The following is an 18,779-nucleotide window of genomic DNA, read 5'->3' as shown; positions in this document are numbered from 1 at the left end:
AGATCGGCTTTCCCCGATACACACTGCATGCCCGTGACACATTCTGCTCGTGAGCAGAAACTGGCACTGTCTCATTAAAACACAGTAGTTGCCACCGCGCCGCCAACTCAAGTTCTCAATGCACCACATGTGCGCATTTACTGCACATCGAGTGCTCATTGTACCTGCTCAGTTCCTGACTGTGCATGGGTGCAGCAAGTACACTCAAACTTCATTATAACAAAGTTACATTCTGCACGAAAATAAGTTGGTTATATCCGAAAATTCGTTATAAAAGTATATTCCTAACACTGTATCTATTGCACCACTATTCTTCATTTACTTCGTTATAACCGATATTTCGTTATATCCGTGTTCGTTATATCGAGGTTTCAGTGTATCTTACCATTGGGTACACACGGCGACGGCCAGCCTCCTGCAAGTGACGCACACTCTGCATACCCATGACGCACTAGCGCTCTCCACAAGGAAGCAGCAACGAACAGTGCGGCGCGTTTGGTTTGTCGCCTATTAAAAATGTGCAGTACACATAGAACAGCGCTACACGCGTTTGCCATAATAGGGTCAGTGCAGCAAAGTTTCTCGGCACCCACGCAGCTCTTGATCGTGGACGAATGCGGTGGGCGAGCACTTCGTTCAGCCAACTCTGAAACACCTAGCTGCTTTAGTTTCCACAAAGCAATGAGCCCTTGAAAGCGGTCCCGCAGAAGAATGAGGGCGAAATGCTTACGCCGCATCTGGTGCTGGTGAAATGCTTATACTGCCACCTATTAAAAGCGTGCAGTACGCTTCAGCTATGTGCTGCTGAGCAGACAGCTTAAGTTGCTTATCGTGATAGGGTTGTTGGCGTGACATCATACTTAAGCGTTCGTAGGTGACTGCTGTCTCGCCTTTGTTCTTTTCCGATGCTTATCAGTAAAGGCATAAGCATAATCGCACCAGAGCCGCAATCAGTGTGCACTTGCCGAAAAGATGGGAGACCTTTTGTGGCACACTGGAGCGTTGGAGAGTTGAGGGGCGTATAATTAATAGTATATGCCTTTTATGTGACAGAAATTATCGCAGTATGCATCAAATGACAGGCATGGGATGAGCGACTACCTAAACAGTAGGTGAATACATTGGGCTCCGTAATACTCGGTCAGGGATCCGTGGCAATTAGGTTGTAACCGTTCATATGTTTACCCCTTTCATGACCGCACCTATTCCCATCGATAGTATGGGTTCGATGAATTCAATTTCAAGTTTTGGCACTCTCTGAGCGGTTCTGGACAGCTAATGCAATACAAAGGGTAAAATAACGTTTTTTTATCAGTTTTGTTTGCGAGTTTCTTTTTTCCACCGCGGGGAGATTTTTAAAGCTCGTTCGCAGTCGGGTAGGTGAGCGCTCATTGTTTCAGACTTCGCGTTGATGTCGCTCGCGGGTGCTCCACAGAAACGGCGAATTTCGACAGATTCCGATTAATCTGAGCGGGAATCTCGAATGATGGTAGCAGCACAGACACGGAAGACGACTTCGATTCGCCAGGCGAAGTCGTAGGGACGGCAAAAGTGCGTCAAACCTCCTCGGAACATCAGCAGCTATCCACAGGTAAGTCTCGTCTTCTCCTGAGTCGATTTATCGTTGCCACGCGTTGATGTAAACGTATCCGGTGCGTAATAAAAATAACAGCTTTTATCTGCAAGGTGTTAACTTCATTCGCGCGGGAAGCATTTGATGCCGGTTGCAGAAAGAGTGCAGTTCTCTCCGCGAAGACGGCGCGGAGTGGACTTTGACCCAACGCTCCGGTGTGCTGCGCAGCGGCATCTTCGTGTTGTTTATGACCGTAGAAGTCGCCAGAGAGACATGCAACCACACAGATAAGTACAGTCACCGACCGATAAATCGGACACCGATAATTCGGACATGCTCGGTAATTCGGACAGTCGCGCGGCACCGCCGATGATCCCATAAAAGTAATGTTTAAAGACGACCGATATTTCGGACAGCTGCAAGATCTACATTCGATAATCCAGACCCTGTCCGAGACTGTCGTGCACGCCGAATCGCCAGCCATTATCTCCTCCGGCACCAGTACCATAAAAAGTATGGCCTCAGAGATCAAAACGAAAGCTAATTGGTGATCTATGAGGCTTTATTTCGATCGCTACTTTATGCCTCAGAGATTTGTGATTGGAAATGCCGATCTTGGAGGCACTGGTCAACTGTGGGGAATCATATCGACATCGCGAACTGTCACGTGTTATCTCGGGGATGCTGGCAATAATGGATCGGGAGAGAGTGAGACGGGCACAGGAGACCGTGGTAGGACGGCAAAAAACAACAAAGTTTATCATGAGCAAAAATATAACATAAAAAAGCGTTACAGACACTGAATAACTCAACAAGAACCTATTTACATTTGCAAATCTCAGTTCATATTCAGAACCGAAATTAGCTAAACAAAGCGTTCTAGCTAGGCTTAGCTACGTCTCCTACACTCAGTCTGGCCACTATGGGCCTTGCGATAACAATGTTCTTACAGCTCGTCGCGACGACTCGATATTCCCGTTGCGTCAATCTCTCGTCGAGACAGTCGTCGACGTCCTCAGTAGGCCTCCAAGTTCATCGTCGGTCGCCTTCGTCCAGACAACCGCTTGCTCTCGTCGCGTGTGTCCCCAGTAGTCTTCTCCGCCCTCGGTCCGTCGAGGTTAGGCCTAACTGGGCCTTGGTCCCTTGCTTCAGGACTCCACAGGTGACGGGCGTTTCGTTGACTGCACTGTGGTCTGCAGCCGTCCTGCCGAGAAGAGAAGGCTGCTGGCGATCCCGGAACTGCTGTATTGAGGGACGACGCGTCCGGGCAGCCTCGCTTGGAGCCTTCCAAGGTCGACGGCCACTCCCCGGGCCTTGCGTTCCTCCACCTCCAGAACCGAGTACCAGCCGCCTTCGCCGCGGGTGCGACGCTTGTTCCTTCCTCGATCTTCTCTGTCCAGCGCCCCACAGCACAGTGCCACGATCATTCTTCGTCGTTCACCATCACGGCTCGGGTCGCATGCCACGAGCCCCCATCTCGCCAATCCTCTGCGTCGACGTGGCTGGTGCGCGTGCCATTGGGTGACTTTTCTTCTCGCGCACCGTCGCCGCACTTCCACGTTCGGCACGCGCCTCGTGCCACTACTTTACTCATCACACGAACATCCTACATTCCGGTTCCTGTATCCCCGCGATACGCTGCTATCGCCTTCATTCTGTCGAATGCGTCTGCGGTAAAGCGTTTTGCGCGCGCGTTCATTTTTATCTTGAGACTTGCTTTATTTTACGCTCTGCTGTCTCAGAAGATTTGAGTTAAATGGCGCCAACGGTGCCCTCACAGCCAGCGCCAAAGGCTGCGCCGACGACAACGAAACACGGCAAATAGAGTCAACTGCCGATTTTTCGGACGCCCGATTTTCCGGACATGCTCGAAAATTCGGACGCTTTCGCGGCACCGTCACCAGCCCCATAGACGTCAATGGTCATGGACGTCGAAAATTCCAGACACTAAAACTCTTCGGCGTCCGATTTTTCGGACTTTCTGCCCAAATTGCATGTCCGAAAGGCAATAATTGAAGCCCCCACCTCTGCCGCGTCTATCATCTCGTAGGTTCAAACCAGCGCTTTCGCGAGTCGACCCGTTTGCGACAGTAGCAGAGCCCGAAAGTCAGCTTTGCCGCGATGCCAAAGTGTTATGGGGTGAAGCGGAACGGAAATTCAAAGGGGCCGCTATCATGGCGCCGTGCGGCAATGTGTTTCAGATAGGCAGTGGAAATGCACGAAGGTGTGATGGCGGCTGGTGGCAAAAGCGCCAGTACGGCTCAATCGCTGACAAGCCTTACGATAAGCATCTTCAGTCAACTGCTCGATAGTGCATGTGGCCTGGTGCAGTTGCATGCGTAGTGCACGCATTTAATAGGCGAGAACCCAAACGCGCCGTGCCGCCATTCATGCTGCCTCTGTGCGACCACTAAGTGCGCCGCACAGACGCGTTGCCTTCACGAACGAAACCAGCTTGTCATCGCACGGCGATCACATCACATTGGCAGAGATACAGGCGGACTTCGTCGCACGTAAGCGGAAGTGCGGGCAGCAACGCATTGACAACTTTTTTCGGTCACTGGGACCCTGAAGTGTCAATAAAAGCATTTTTTTCTGACGCATTCATTTTTTGGACATTCGATAATTCGGACTTATTTATGTTCCCCGTGGAGTCCGAATTATCGGCTGTCCACTGTATGCGTGGATGCATACTTTCGAAAAGCCAACATACAGGGAGAGGGACAGATCCATGGACGGAGGTTACTGAAGAGAAGATGAGCAAGTTCGTCGCATTCCATGTGTACATGGTAATCGTTGAAGTTCTGCGCTTGCACTGGTGTTGGTGTCGACGACACATATTTCCAGGCCTTCGCCCAACGTCAGTGATGCCACGGAAAAGGTTCAAGGCTTCTTGAGTGTCTCTGATCTGAAGAAGACAACCGTCGCATCCCACGAGAAGCTTCACCATGTGTCTTCTTTTTGCAACATATGAACGATTCTTCTACGCTACTTTCATCCCCGCCGGAACCTTTCAGTGGATGAGAAAATGGTGAAATCTGAAGGTCGGTATGGTATTCGGCAGTATATGAGGGAGAAAGAGGTCAAATGAGGGTACAATTATGGATTTTTGCAGATTTGGAACAGGTTACACTGTTAATTTCAACAAATACACAGGAAAATTGAAAAATAAATTACCAGAACTGCAAACTATGCTAGGAAAGTTGAACAGAAAATTTTTTTTTTCCGAAGCACGTGCAGCCAGCCTTTGTTCTACCGCGTCGAGAAACTGCATCGCGTGGTGGCATGATAGGCACTAGTGCCTATATTCTTGTATTTATATAAATAATCTTTGTACTTACAGAGCTTATATTTCCACTATTATTCTACGAGGGCTTTGCGTTCAAAACATATATTTCGATTTTTTTTAATGTTTACCCTTTGCAGAATAGTATTGATGTTTTTATGAATCTTTTTTTGCTTTTTGATGCATTTTTCTTTGATAATTTTTTTATTATATTCGAAATAAATCCGTTGTCTGGAATTAATACTGTTGGAAAGACCAATTCTTCCCCTATCATTTGATACCCTACACTTTAGTATCAATTCTTTTCTGTGGCAGGAAAAAAATATTTCCTGGACTAGCCAAAAACAACCGATTTTTCCGCGGTCACGAAAGTGTTAAACGAGTACATATTATCGAGGTTCTATAGTGGTTACATCACCCTATCATGCCAACGACTTCATGGCACTGCCACTCGACAATATTCAAAGAAAGCTGATATTTCTACTCTCTTTCTACGACTGCGCGCTAATTCCGTAGCTTAAACAAGCACTCAGTGCAGTAATAATTTACACAACTGTACCCCCCCCTTTCCCATATATCGCACATCAAACCAAAAGAATAAAAAATAAAAACATACCTGCAACTGCGTTCCAACACTGAAATTTATTTTGCATGAGAGAACTTTTAAAACTTGAGGTCAATGGAAAAAAATTTTTCATATTCTATATTTGATTCAATATTCGGCTTGTTTTTCTTAATTCGATTCAGCATTGTGATATTTACACCTCAAAGGCACACAAGCCTGCTCCAATGGGTGCACACTCTAGCCTGATGTGATGAGCCGGATGGTCGGCAATAGACAATGGGGCCGAGAACATGAACGAGACTGTTTCTTCAGACGCAGAGGCAATCTGCTTCGGTCATCTGGGCTACCTGTATTGTAGCTGATGTTTTTTTAGCAAAAAACCAATAGGTTTCTGGAATGGTAGTTCAGTGATGCAATCAACTGAAGCCACTTCGGCGCAGCTCCTGGAGCAGCTAAAATATCACTTTGGAGCAGCGTAACCACGTTTTGGAGCAGCTACCAAGCAAGCATTTTCTAATGCAAAGATTTGTCACTCAGCTTGGTCAGTTGTACTACATGTTTAACAAAATCGATACGTGCACAAATACATGCATAAGTTTTTTTTTGCAGCCGTGGCCTCAGGCCACCTACCATTTTCCCAGAATCCACCTCATATTTGTGAATTATTATGGCTTTCCTTGGTGCTTCAGTTACAGTACTGGAACCGCAATCTGTATAAAATATCTATGCACTCTGTTTACTATCCAGAAATACTACTCTGATGACGTTCGCACTTTCAGAACAACCTAGGGCTTCACTGCATGCTGAAGGGCCTGTGGTTGTGCTTTATGAAGAGAATTGTGACGATCCTAGTTCAAGGTCGGTTAATGAAATACAAGGTTTAATAATTGGTCCTTTGTGCCCAAAATCTAATTTATGCTCCGCAAAATTTGCAGTAATGCGAGGCTTCGTATTTAACTTCGGCAAGTTTTCAAAGACGAAATGTAGCTGCGGTTGGGAAACAGAACCGAGATACCAGAATGCAGGGACACCATGCTTTCTCAGGAAAATCCCACAGTCCACTGCAGCAAGTGGTATTGTTGATTAAGTACGGTGATTGTATGGTCAGACACAACTTGGAATTTAAGCACCCAGCACGAACTTTTATAGAAGTATATCACAACAAATAGCACTATTTTTTTGTAAAACTATAACAAAATGGTCTATTCAAGCACATACATGTACTGTTCAATGTAGCTTGGTCCACAACAGTTAGAAGCTATTTTACTGAGCTTACCAGCGTCCTACATATAGGACACTTCCTTGATTCACTCTAACATTGCTATTTCTTTAGCTGATGTCTAGCGCCACCTACAGCACATCAAGCAGGCCTAATTCTCAATGTGTGCAAGCCTAGACATTGCTTATTTTTCATTCTGCCACGTGCCGGCCGCTGTTTCCGGGCAAACGTGTGTTTTGTGTGAAAGACGTCACGGAGAGGAAGAAGTGCATGTGAAATGCCGACCATTTTCTCCGTGAAAATGCGTGCTTTGTATGAAATAGGTCATGGAGAGTCATGGAGAGGAAGAAGTACAATGTCGGTGTGCACATGAAATGTTTCAAGGCTTACCACACCCGCACATAGCACCCCTATGCCCAGTATCCTCTATGTATAGGACGGCTTGTAAAACAGTGTTGGCTTTACCTGGCAGTAACTAAAGAACTTGTGCTTTCTTTTGCGGGTAAAAGTATACTTTTTGTGCAAACAAATATTTGCTTTGTCAATTTTTCGGAGTTTGGGCATATATGGGTTAATAATGTAACACAGAATGGTCTAGCAGTAGCAGAAAACTTGATGTGCGCAGTATGAATGTGTCTGAATTTATTGGCAGGGCTGCGCCTAGCAACTACTTCAGCTACATGGGACACGTCAGTACGTTCCAATGACCACTCGAAATTACAGTGTTAGCTTAAATATGGTTTGCAAGCATGTCTTTTTTTTTTCTCCTAAAGACCACAGAACCAAGTCTCGGTGCAAACTATGAGATTTTTTGCAAAAATGCTGAAGGATGTAGCAGGCTTCACCTCTTGGCGCAGTTTGGTGCAAGTGGCACAACTATCACATCACTCTTGTTTGACAGTCTGCCTTTATTTTGCCTTTAGTAATGAGGGGGCAACAGTGCACAGAGACTGCCTTTGGCCTTTAGAATGATCTGGCATTACTGTGCATACCATGCCCTTATCTATAGCTGCATGGGAGATTATATTCATGGCAGTAAAAATCACCTTGAACCTTAGTAAGCGCCCGTCAATCTAGTGGCTCAAAGGAGTACTGACACTGTTTTGAAGCACCCCAAAAGAGACATTTATCGTTTTCGTGATATGCACTATCAACGTTCTTTGGAGCCAGACAACGCATATAAAATATTTCACTTTGATTTTAAAGTTTTCGTCATTCAGCATCTGCAAGCCAGACCCACCGCAATGCACATTATCACGACGGAGTCAATACAGTTCACTGGGTTTGCCAAGTCTGCGTCCTGCATGCAGCCTAAATCGTAGAAATCGGAGTCGCTAGACGACAATTCACTCATCGTTGTTTACGTGAACCACTTACGGCTGACAGCAAATGACAGCGCTGGTGCTTGCCGTCTTCCCACGACGTCAGACATGTCACTGCGAAGCCTCTCCCTCGATGCCGAAACCGAAAAGTGCTTTTCTAAACAAGCGGTATTAAAAGTACAGTCGAACCCGGGTATATCCCACTCGCCTAAAAAAGTTTATTAGTTCGATATAGGCCCGCTATAGGATTTTGACACAAAGGCACATAACAATAAGAAAAGTACTTCATTAATATGGTGGCTTACTTGCGTGCCCTACTTTGGAACAAAAAAGTCCTGGATTTTCTTCTCTGTCAACGACTTCGCTGCCTGCGACAACATGCACGCCTCCACGTTGTCCAACGAGTCGGAGCAGCTGAGGCCTCAACCTTCCACATTCACGCAATAGCGCCGGACCAACGCAAGTGCATTAATCACTTCGGAGGGTGTAGGCAATGGGCCATCGTCAATTTCCTTATTGCTGTCGCTTTGGCTCGTGGTCGGCACGACGACTGCAACGTAGTCCTCATCTTGTAGCTCACCCATGATGGCGACATCATCGTCCGCACTGACTAACTCGTCGAATGTTGATCCGTCGATAGCTCCCGGGAACTCTGCCAGCTCGCTCCAAACTTTGGCGGAAACACCTGCAGTGTCTTCAGTGCTGTCATCGGAATTTGGGGTGTCATCACCAGGCATGCGGAAGCCGGCATGCCTAAAGCAGTTCTAGATCGTCTCCTTCGTGACATCTGCCCACGATCTACTCAACACAGAAAGAGCTCCGAGCAAGTCGATCTTAAGCTCCCTGCCGACGCGAAGGTTCTGCAGCAGCCTCTCCACCAGGCGCTTCCGATAGCCGGCTTTCAGTGCGCGTATAACGCCTTGATCCAGTTGTTGCAGTACAGACGTAGTGTTTGGGGGCAAAAAACGCAGCTCGATGTTGCTGAAGGTCGTACTGCAGTGGTGCGATGAACAATTGTCCACGAGCAGGCACACCTTGCGATTTTCGCCTACCAAATCATGATTCCACGACGATAGCCACCTGCCGAAAAGCTCCCCGGTCATCCACGCTTTTGAGTTTGCTCGGTAGGTAACTGGAAGCGACAGCGCATTTCGAAAACACCGCGGTGCCATGCTTTTCCTGATAACCAGAGGTCGAAGCTTTTTCGATCAGTCTAAATTAGCTGCCAACAGCACGGACACACGAGCTTTGTTTGCCTTGCCGCCGCAAGTCTTGTCGCCACGACACGCAAGTGTCTTGTTTGGCAACATTTGCCAAAATAGAGCGGTTTCATCCGCATTGAAGATATCTTGGGCTTGATATCTTGCTGCGATATCTTGCCAGTTTTCCTCGAGCCATTTGTCTACGCTGTCCAGATCTGCCGCTCTGCTTTCACCTGTAACAGCTTTGCCAACGATGTCGTGCCGTTCTTTGAACCATTGGAGCCAGCCTGAACCGCCTTGGAAATCGTTCCTGCCAAGCAGGAAAGCAAGGTCCTTGGCTTTCTGCTCGATCATAGGGCCGGACACCGGGATGTTTCGCGACCGAACGTCCACAAACCATTTGTAAACGACCGCTCCAACATCTTCGTACACAGCAGTGCGCACACGTCGGGTGCCACGGGCACCTGGCCTTTTGTCCGACGTGGCCCTGATGTCTGCCTTGTTCTTCAGGATAGTACTCAAGGTGCTCCTTGGAATTTTGTACGCGGCGGCGACGTCAGACTTCTTTTCACCGCGCTCGACCAGATTTAAGATTTCGACTTTCGCCGCGAACGGCAAATTCTGCCTCTTTGCACAAGCCATGACGACAGCGCGCCAATGAAGTTCACAGAGCACCAACAGGCAACACCACCAGCACGGACCACGCTGAATGAGGACTCGAGGAAAACAGGCAGCAGCAGGCACACAAGCATAAAGAAAGAAAAAATGGCGCTCACTTCTACCGCCTCCGCGCCTCGGAGAAAGCACGACGGCCTCTGATTGGCTGTAAGCGCTGCGAGCGGGCCAGGATCATTTCTTGCAGGGGGGTGTTCGCCCATGCACAACCGGGTCTAAACCACTTTTTCTAGGGTGGCGCCGGCAGTTTTCCCCGCCACCACGAGGGAAAGCCAACTTGCTGGGGCACTTTTGAGACACATGGAGTTTGATATATCGGTTGTCGTTGCTATTTTCGTTCGATGTAACAGTAACTTTTGCTATATATTCTCAATGTAAATTTACCGTGTTTAGAAATTGTTCGATATATGGGATAATTTGATATAAACGGGTTCGATACAGTCGGGCTCGACTGTATATTCAATGCATTCCCAAGCACTAGGACACTGTATTTAGGGTTCTCGACACTCGTATTTTTATTTAGAGCAACAAGCCTAAAATATTTATGTTTCGTGTCAGTACTCCTTTAAAGCTCACCCATCGCCAGAGCTATTTCTCATCACTAAGCCTTTCAAAATTATCAAAATGATGCAACTGTTGATGTTGCCTATCCAATGCTCAATGTAATTAACTCACTAATTAGTGTGCATGACCGAACTCACTCAGACATCCCTAGACGCGCGTCCATGACCGACTGACTCGTGGGGCCCGCGATTAGACGATCTGCTTATCAGCACTTCGGACCTCGTGACGAAGACCATCGCGTGACGACTCTTTGTATTCACAACTGAATGCGCATTGCTGACTATTCTATGGAGTAATAATGAAATCACACTATTTCTTATGTTCTGCTTAACTCCTTAGTTAGGCATTATTAAAAACAAACGACACAGCTGAAGCTATGCTGAAAGCGTAAATCCACGTGACAAGCCTGTTTTTGGCAATGGTAACTATCAAAGACTTCTCGGGTGTATGGCACTATGATGCGAAGCTATTTCTGAAACTTAACAATCGTAATAATACATTCTGAATTCTCACAACGTCCACCGGCGATGTTACTTCAAGCACGGCGGAGCTGAGAGATGGGCCCACTGTGCGCCTGCTGCTACCTTGTGCAAGGTAGTGGCAACCTGAGAGCTTTCGAGTAACGCGCAGCGCACTGGCAAAACAGCGCCAGTTGGCCACCTCTCCTATTCTATCACCGCGCTCCATAACGTGCTCACACAACTTCATTAACACAGACCGGAGAGACAGTGTCGCAATACTTCTTTTCAGTTTCTGAGTCAGCAGATTCATAAGGCAGAAAGTCCTTACGGGCATGGGGGCTGTACATCCAGCATAAATGTGTAGCATTTAATTGCTGGTTAATGTCTAAAAACTGCAAATTATTGCCACGTCTAAAAAGAAAGAAAATGTGGTTCACATAACAATGAGCTGTGGCAAATCATACACTAGCAAAACCGGGCGCTGTGTTAATGATCGCCTAAGGGGAGATGCTACTCGAAAAAGATTTTTTTTATTTCTTGACTTAGAACTTTGATATTTTAGGTAATAGTAAAGGTTGTGATGCTGATTTCAAAACTGTAATTAGTTTTCTGATAACTGTAATAGTTCCAGAGTTACTGCAACTTTGACAACAAAATATCGGGTTTTTTGTGCACACTTTTAAGCTTATTAAAAATTTTCACACAGAATCCCAAGATGGCTCATTTTGCTGCACATGAGCAGTACAGTACTGAAAAGTACCTCAAATGTCTGCTTAACTTGCTACCTTTTTTAAAAAAAATCGAGGGTACCAAATGTACATTTTACATCTCTCCTATCAGCATATGAAGCTATGAAACCAAATATATGTATATATGTAATGTGTAGTGCAACTTTATATAGATATCTGTATTTTAGAGTGGCTGAAGAAGCTCTGTGCGAAATTTCGTTACGATAGAGCTATTTTAAGTGCATGAAAGTTTGTGCACAACATGTCAGAATTGCCTCAGAATGGAAATTGAGAAACGCGCATTTGAAAGTTATAAACCTGTGTTTTCTTCAATATACAGTGCGATTAGCATGAAACTTTGTGAGAGCATAGAACAATCCACACTTTAAACAGCGAGTGCACTTAAAAACGTCCGGCTCCACATGTTAATCCTTCCCAGCCCTTAAGTTAGCCATACGGTGCACTCTATTCACCATGTGACAATGATGAGCCCATGCCTCGGCTGTTTTGCATGCAGACAGACACTATATTGATTCGCCTCTGGTCATGTAAGTGGCCCAGGGTGACAAGTTCTTCAGGTGGCAGTATATCAAGATCTTGAAGGATGTGCTCAAAGTTTGAATATCCCTTATTGAACAATGAGGTAGCCATTGCTGCAGCGTCCACAGCTGTACAGGATCGGAGCTTTGTCTTTGGACACAGAAGCCAGACCTCGCTGTTGAGCAAGTCCACCAAGAGCTTTTCATCTGTGAGATGCTTATGTAATGGATGTACAGGCAATGCCCGTTCGTTGGTCAGGGTTAGAGTGTAATCTGGTACGAACTCCCAAAGAGCTCTGGCTCGCCTGTGCTTATGCCAGGAAGTCACATCTTCTGAACAGAATTGGTGACTTCCTGTCATGTTGCTAGAATTAAAGTAGGATGCTCGCATGGCAAAATACATTTGCTGGACATTTCATGTGGGTGGTTATTGCAATTTCGTAGCAATTTTGCAGCTCTTGTGTTGCATCATTTTTCAACTTATCTCCATGCGGACGTGGTAATGGCAGTTTATGGAGTGCCGTGCCTTGGTGCTTCGCCACATGGTTCATGCTTTCCTCTTTACCACATCAACTTGCCATACAATGTGGCCTCAGAACCTGTTGTGGCTGAGGCCAGAGTGACATTGCCTGATTAAAATCGATTTTTCACCAATTTCTAATCTGAATTCAGCCTTGATACTCGGAGAAATAAAAGTTTAATGACCAAACATAATTTTACAAGTGAAATGTCAAAAGTGACAATTTTCAGAAAAAAGGCCATTTTTCGAGGAGCATCTCCCCCTAAGCAAGGTTGTATCGATTAAGAATGGTGTGGGTTTATACCTGCTGTTCCATTGTGCTTCATGCGGCTGTGCACCCCTGTTTGGAGACACATGTGTGATAGAGTGGAGCATGTGAAGTGCTTGAAGCATTTCACGTAAAGAAGGCAGGTGTTTGCCTGAGTGTGCCTTCCCTGTCTCTCTGCAAGAGTGAATGCTTATTTTATATATAGTGCTGTGAGATAGTCTGCACATGCTGCGCCTTCTCTGCACGCGCATTTTTTAACCTAGATATATTTTTGGGTGATGTGCGGAAAATAGTTGAAAGTCTGGCATCCTATTCTGCCTCCTTATGGTTTTTTCCTTGATTCTCAGTTTGCGCCACAAAACTTTCGATAAGAAAAATTTATGTGAACCATATCATGACAACAGTAGTAAAACACTGGCAATGGGGATCAAGAAAAGTTTGGCATTAGAAAGCACATAAAAAGCAAACACCTTTAAGCATATCTCAATCTTTACGAGGTGGAACGCAACATACCCGCATGCGCTCGCTGAAAGCCTCCTTGTTCTCCTGGGTGAGACGACGAATTTCATCATTCAGCCGGTCCACCTCTTGCTGGTCAGCGACTGAAAGCTGCGTCAGGAGGTCTTGCTGCAACTCTGAACGGAGAGACTGCTCGGTTGACTCCATTGACTTCAGGCTTGAGTCGAGGCTGGCCAGGCTGCGCTCCTGCATTTATCACCAGAATGATGTTGCACTGTTCTAGGTGACCTAAGATTGCATTTGTTTTCAAACTTGCTCGGACACCTTTGCAGATTACCTGCTAGATGCATTGCCATTTTAATTCTTTCACTAAGTCTCAACTAGAATATTAGCTACACCAGTGATGCGATTGACTGAACGCATTTCGGCACAGCTTCTGGAGCAGCTACGACCTCACTTTGGACAGCAAATCAGCCTTTTGGAGTAATTAGTTGTCCAACATTTCCGAATGATAATATCTAAGTCTCCAAGCTGCAGCAATTGTACCACTTTTAATGAGGTCGATTTATCAGGGGTGCAGCAGCCGAATTAGGACTTGGAGCAATTTTTGGAGCAGCAAAATGTTGCTTTTGGAGCACGAAAATCCAAATTTAAAGCAGGTTAAAGGGGAAAAAAAATGTAGTAGCAAAAAAACTTTTTTTTTAACTGCAAAATCCCATATTTCAAGCAGTGTAACAAGGAAGGCTTAATTTTAGAAAAAAAAAAACATATGTACACATCATTCAACATCAGATAACTCGTGCCCAATCCACTCGAGCACTGCTATATTAATAAAAGCAAAGCGTTGAACCACCCCACAGTGCAACAATGACGGGAGCGTTAAGATGTATTTTCCAGAAGACGCACCCAACGCAAAATGTTATTCAGGTCATTTTGAAGGGCCTCTGAATGACAGTCTTTAGTAATCTTGCGGTAAATAACGCACTCATCTGCAAAAACGCTAATAGGGGAAGTTATGTTGTTAGGCAAATCATTGATATAAATTAGGGCCCAAAACCTGTGGCACATTGAAACATACAGGTATTTCAGAAATCGGTATCATTAGCGGAAACAAATTGCATGCGGTTAGAAAGAAATTCTTTTAACTAAATGAACAACAAATGGTCAATGCCTAAGGATTGTAATTTGAGTAGGAGCAGCTGGTGGTTAACCTTGTCAAATGCTTTCGCGAAATCTAAGAAAATACAATCAGTCACCACGCCTCTGTCCAAAGTAACGTGCAAATCATTAGTAAATATAATTAGTTGGGTTTCACATGAATAGAAATTACGAAAACAGTGCTGAGATTTGTGAAAGAAGTTATTTGAATCCAAATGTTTAACAATATGGGTGTAAGTTATGTGCTCCATAAGTCTGCAAGGGATGAATGTAAGTGAAATAGGTCGAAAGTTGCGAGCGTTATGTCTGCCACCAGACTTAAGGCCCGAACACACGTACGCGTTGCAGCGTGTCAACGCGGGACTTTTTGACGCGGCGCCACGCCCTCTCCCAATGGAGAGGGAGGGCGCGCAGCAGCTTCGCGTAGCCGCGCGCCCTCTCACCCCATAGGGAGAGAGCGCAGCGCCGTGTCAAGAAGTCACGCGTTGACGCGCTGCAACGCGTACGTGTGTTCGGGCCTTTATGAAGTGGGATAACTTTGGCTGTCTTCCAGTCTGTAGACAGCCATCTTGAAGTGATTTAGTGAAGATGCAGCCTAATATTATGGCGTTATATAGAGTTAATGGTGTCGATTCCGCATGAAGAGGAATGTTTGAAGTTACCAACAACTGCTGCAATGTCGGCCATGTCAAATGCAAGAGGATCAACGGGAGCATAGTTAGTATCGTGTATGTGCACATACCTGCCCACCTCACAGCTTAAAAATTCGGGAGACCACAGAGGGGAGGGGGGGGGGGTTTCTCTTTGCAGAGCGAAAATTCCTGAGACTGGAGACTGACATCAGAAAGGGGTAAGGATGTTTGTTTGGAGCTGCTTGAATCAAACTTCTTTACTTCTGAGGGCACCTGGCAGTTCACAGGCGCATGTGGTACAGAATCCGTACTTCTCACCTTTCTGTGTAGTCACAAAGCACGGAAACTCAGCTGTGTATGAGTCCAGAAACACTTGCAAGTATTTCTTTGACTTTGACGCCACCATCGATCTTCTAACTGAACTCTGGAAACACGCAACCCCCACAACCACGGCAGACGGTGTAGGCGTAGCATACAAGATGCGGGGGCCAAGACGGAGACGCAAAAGTTCTGGTTAGGCTCAATGGAAACGATTGCCGCAAATGAACTGAACGGTCGCTGGAGTGGCAAGATTGGGACACGCGGCGCTGTCGACTCTGTTTCTCCCAAGCATGCCGATATCGAGAATGCAAAGCACAATGGGAACCGCTTACTTACCGCCGTTGAGACTATACCTTTTCCCTCGCCTTCTTTTGGTACAGTGGCGAGCGATTCTCGCGGCCAGCCTTCGCCCAGATAAGCAGTGCCCAGAATGTACTCAGCGGTACTCTACGATATGGCTACAATAAAATAGAAGTGTGGTGGCGAGTGCTCTTCCGGAGCACCGCCCAAGCAGGACAGGCTGACGTACGTGCATGATTTTTGAAAAAAGAGAGGAAAAAACCCCACCTCTGCTGTGGTGGCCACTTTTTGGGAGATTCGAGATGGCATTCGTACAATCGGGAGATTAGGTCCAAATTCAGGAGTCACCCAGACAATTCGGGAGAGTTGGCAGGTACGTGTACGGGTGATCGCTCCTGCTAGAAACAGCGAAGGAGGAAGCAAACTTGCCCAAGCCTTAACCCTAGCATGCTTCAACAGGTTTGTGGGTGCAATCTAACAGGAATTCATCGTGGAAAGAGCAGACGTCAAGAGTAGGGCGTCAGAGAGCGGCGGGCGTCAAGCAGCCAAAATCCGGGCAAGTGCGAGCTGGTGTCCCCTGCTACTATTGACACTGCAGCTTGCTTGCTAGCTTGCTCGTGTGCTTCGTCGTCCTCCTCTCTTCACTACATTGGCCCCCGAGGAAGAGCGGAGCCATCCTGGTGACTCAAGGCGTTCACAAGATTGTGGGGTCATAATATGGCTTGATGCGACACACGTGGACGATTTCTCGGCCACGACGGCGCAAGTAGTCAGATGGTGTCAAGGGCTCGACCTCGTAATTGACGGGAGAAGTCTGAGCAAGAATGCGGTGGAGCCATGATATCGGGCCAGTAACTTGGAGGAAAGTCCAGGAGTGTTCGGCGGAACCCAAAGCCAAACAAGGGCACCTGCCTTGAAAGCAGCAAGAGGTCCGTCGCCTAAGCTTTTGGCAACCTTGGTCTTCTGTCGTAAATGAACGGGCCCACTGTCGGCAATATTCTGCATACCTGGCAAAGTCAGAAATTGGGCTGTACTCACATGCATCAGGTCTGTAAGGAAGCATGGTGTCCAGCATGCATGATGGCTCGCGTCCGTATAAAAGAAAGAACAGTGAGAATCCTGTGGTCGCTTGTGTAGCAGTGTTATATGCATATGTCACAAAAGGGAGGACGGTGTCCCAGTTGGTCTGGTCTGATGCGGTGTACATCGTCAGAATATCACCGACAGTGTGATTAAATCTTTCCGTTAGGCCACTGCTTTGTAGATGATATGCATTCGTCATGCGATGTTGCACTGAACGAGCAATGCCTCAATAGCTTCGGACAGGAAAACACGTCCTCTATTGCTCAAAAGTTCACGCAGGGCGCCGTGGCGCAGGACGAAGTTGCGCAGAATGAAAAACGCGACTTCTCTGGCTATTGCTGTGGCCAAAGCTGCAGTCTCTGCATAATGCATGAGGTGGTCTGCGTCGACAATGATCCATCTGTTCTCAGAAGTGGTCGAGGGAAGCGGGCCGCGTAAATCAATACCGACGCGGTCAAACGGACGCGCCGGGCACGGGAGAGGCTGAAGTGTACCGGCTGGTCGTTGGGGTGGAGCGTTTCGTCGCTGACAGGCGGTACAAGTGCGGACATACTTGCACACAAATGAATACAGTCCGCGCCAATAGTATCGCTGACGCAGGCGGTTGTAGGTCTTGAGAACGCCGGCTTGAGCGCTTTGCAGGTCAGCATGAAAAGCAGCGCACGTTTCCGTGCACATGTGACGAGGTATCACAAGCAGCCACCTCCATCTATCAGGCGCATAATTCCGCCGATAGAGGAGGCCATCTCAAATAGCGAAATCTGACGCTTGGCGACGAAGAGTTCTTGAAGCGGGGTAAGCTGATGGATCAGCCGGAAAGTCGAGCATGTGGCCACGGCCGCTCGATCTCCCCCCTTTGGTGAGGTAATCGCCCTTGCACCTGCTTGCACTGCGTCGAGCGAAGGTGTAATCCCACTAATCCTCCCTACTTTGTGACAATCGTATCCTGCCGTCGTGCGGTCAGCGTGTGATGCAATTTTGTTCTTCTGGACTGCTATGTTTAAATGCCGAGCTCTCTATCAAAAAGCTACTGAGTCCACTCTTGGCCAACTGGGCTGGTGGAGATCTTAGCAGCTCGCTGAAAAACATACTCGGACTTTCTCGGAAACAACTTTCCCACAAAGTCCTCCGCTTGTGAAATCTTGCAGCATTTGAGTAATAAGTCCTTCGTATCTGAGACTATTTATGAAGAATCATCACCGATAATTGTCCGATCCATAATATACCGAGATGTGTGTCGCGGAAATAAGTACGTAACGACGAGTAAATGAATCCGCGTGCATGTTAACGGAAACTGAAAAACGCAGTTTTTCGCTACTGACAACATCGTGGGCCCTGCTCCAACAATTTTTTTGCCAGTGTGCTCATGTCACCAAAATACCTCAAATCTATACAGCGGCTAAAATCCATATCGTCGGTATTCAGAGTAAATTTGGATTTGGCTCTTATAGATTGGAACATTTCATTTGGGCTTGAATTAGCTCATAAAAGAAGTCTAAATCGCTGCGAATGAACGGTATACCAATATTTTGCGACAAAATTAACACTATCCTTGTGATTCCATCGGTGCCGTCCTTTGTTGCATGGCGTAATGGCGATGACTATACTTGTAGAGCGAGTGGTCCTTCCAGGCAAAAGGCGCCCCATCTGGACTGTCGGCAGCGTTTCCTTGTTCTTGGCATCTATTGAAGACCTTCAAAAATGCTTCAGCTCTCCTTCTCTGCTTGGTTTATACCCCGGCCGCCATTTTGGATCACTTCTTCTCAAGGAATAGATCGGTTCTCAATATACTTTTGCATTGCTCATCATTTGTCACGTGTTGTTATTTGTGGGTATTGTCGTATATATTTTCTTATTCTGCACAATAAACTCAATTGGAAGTTAGCACTCGTGTGTCTTCTTGT

The 18,779-nt window shown here is 46.6% G+C and overlaps 1 protein-coding gene across 1 annotated transcript in view; it reads right to left on the bottom strand.

Moving 5' to 3' along the window:
• The window catches only part of LOC119379432 (structural maintenance of chromosomes protein 3), a 661,154-nt gene that overhangs the window by 196,583 nt on the left and 445,792 nt on the right, over window positions 1-18,779 (bottom strand). Inside the window, exon 21 of the mRNA XM_049411979.1 lies at window positions 13,436-13,627. Coding sequence (XP_049267936.1) covers window positions 13,436-13,627 — 192 coding nt within the window. The remainder of the gene's footprint in view (window positions 1-13,435; window positions 13,628-18,779) is intronic.

This window comes from Rhipicephalus sanguineus, chromosome 1 (assembly GCF_013339695.2).
Source record: "Rhipicephalus sanguineus isolate Rsan-2018 chromosome 1, BIME_Rsan_1.4, whole genome shotgun sequence".
NCBI lineage: Eukaryota > Metazoa > Arthropoda > Arachnida > Ixodida > Ixodidae > Rhipicephalus > Rhipicephalus sanguineus.
This window is presented reverse-complemented; position numbering and strand designations above follow the sequence as displayed.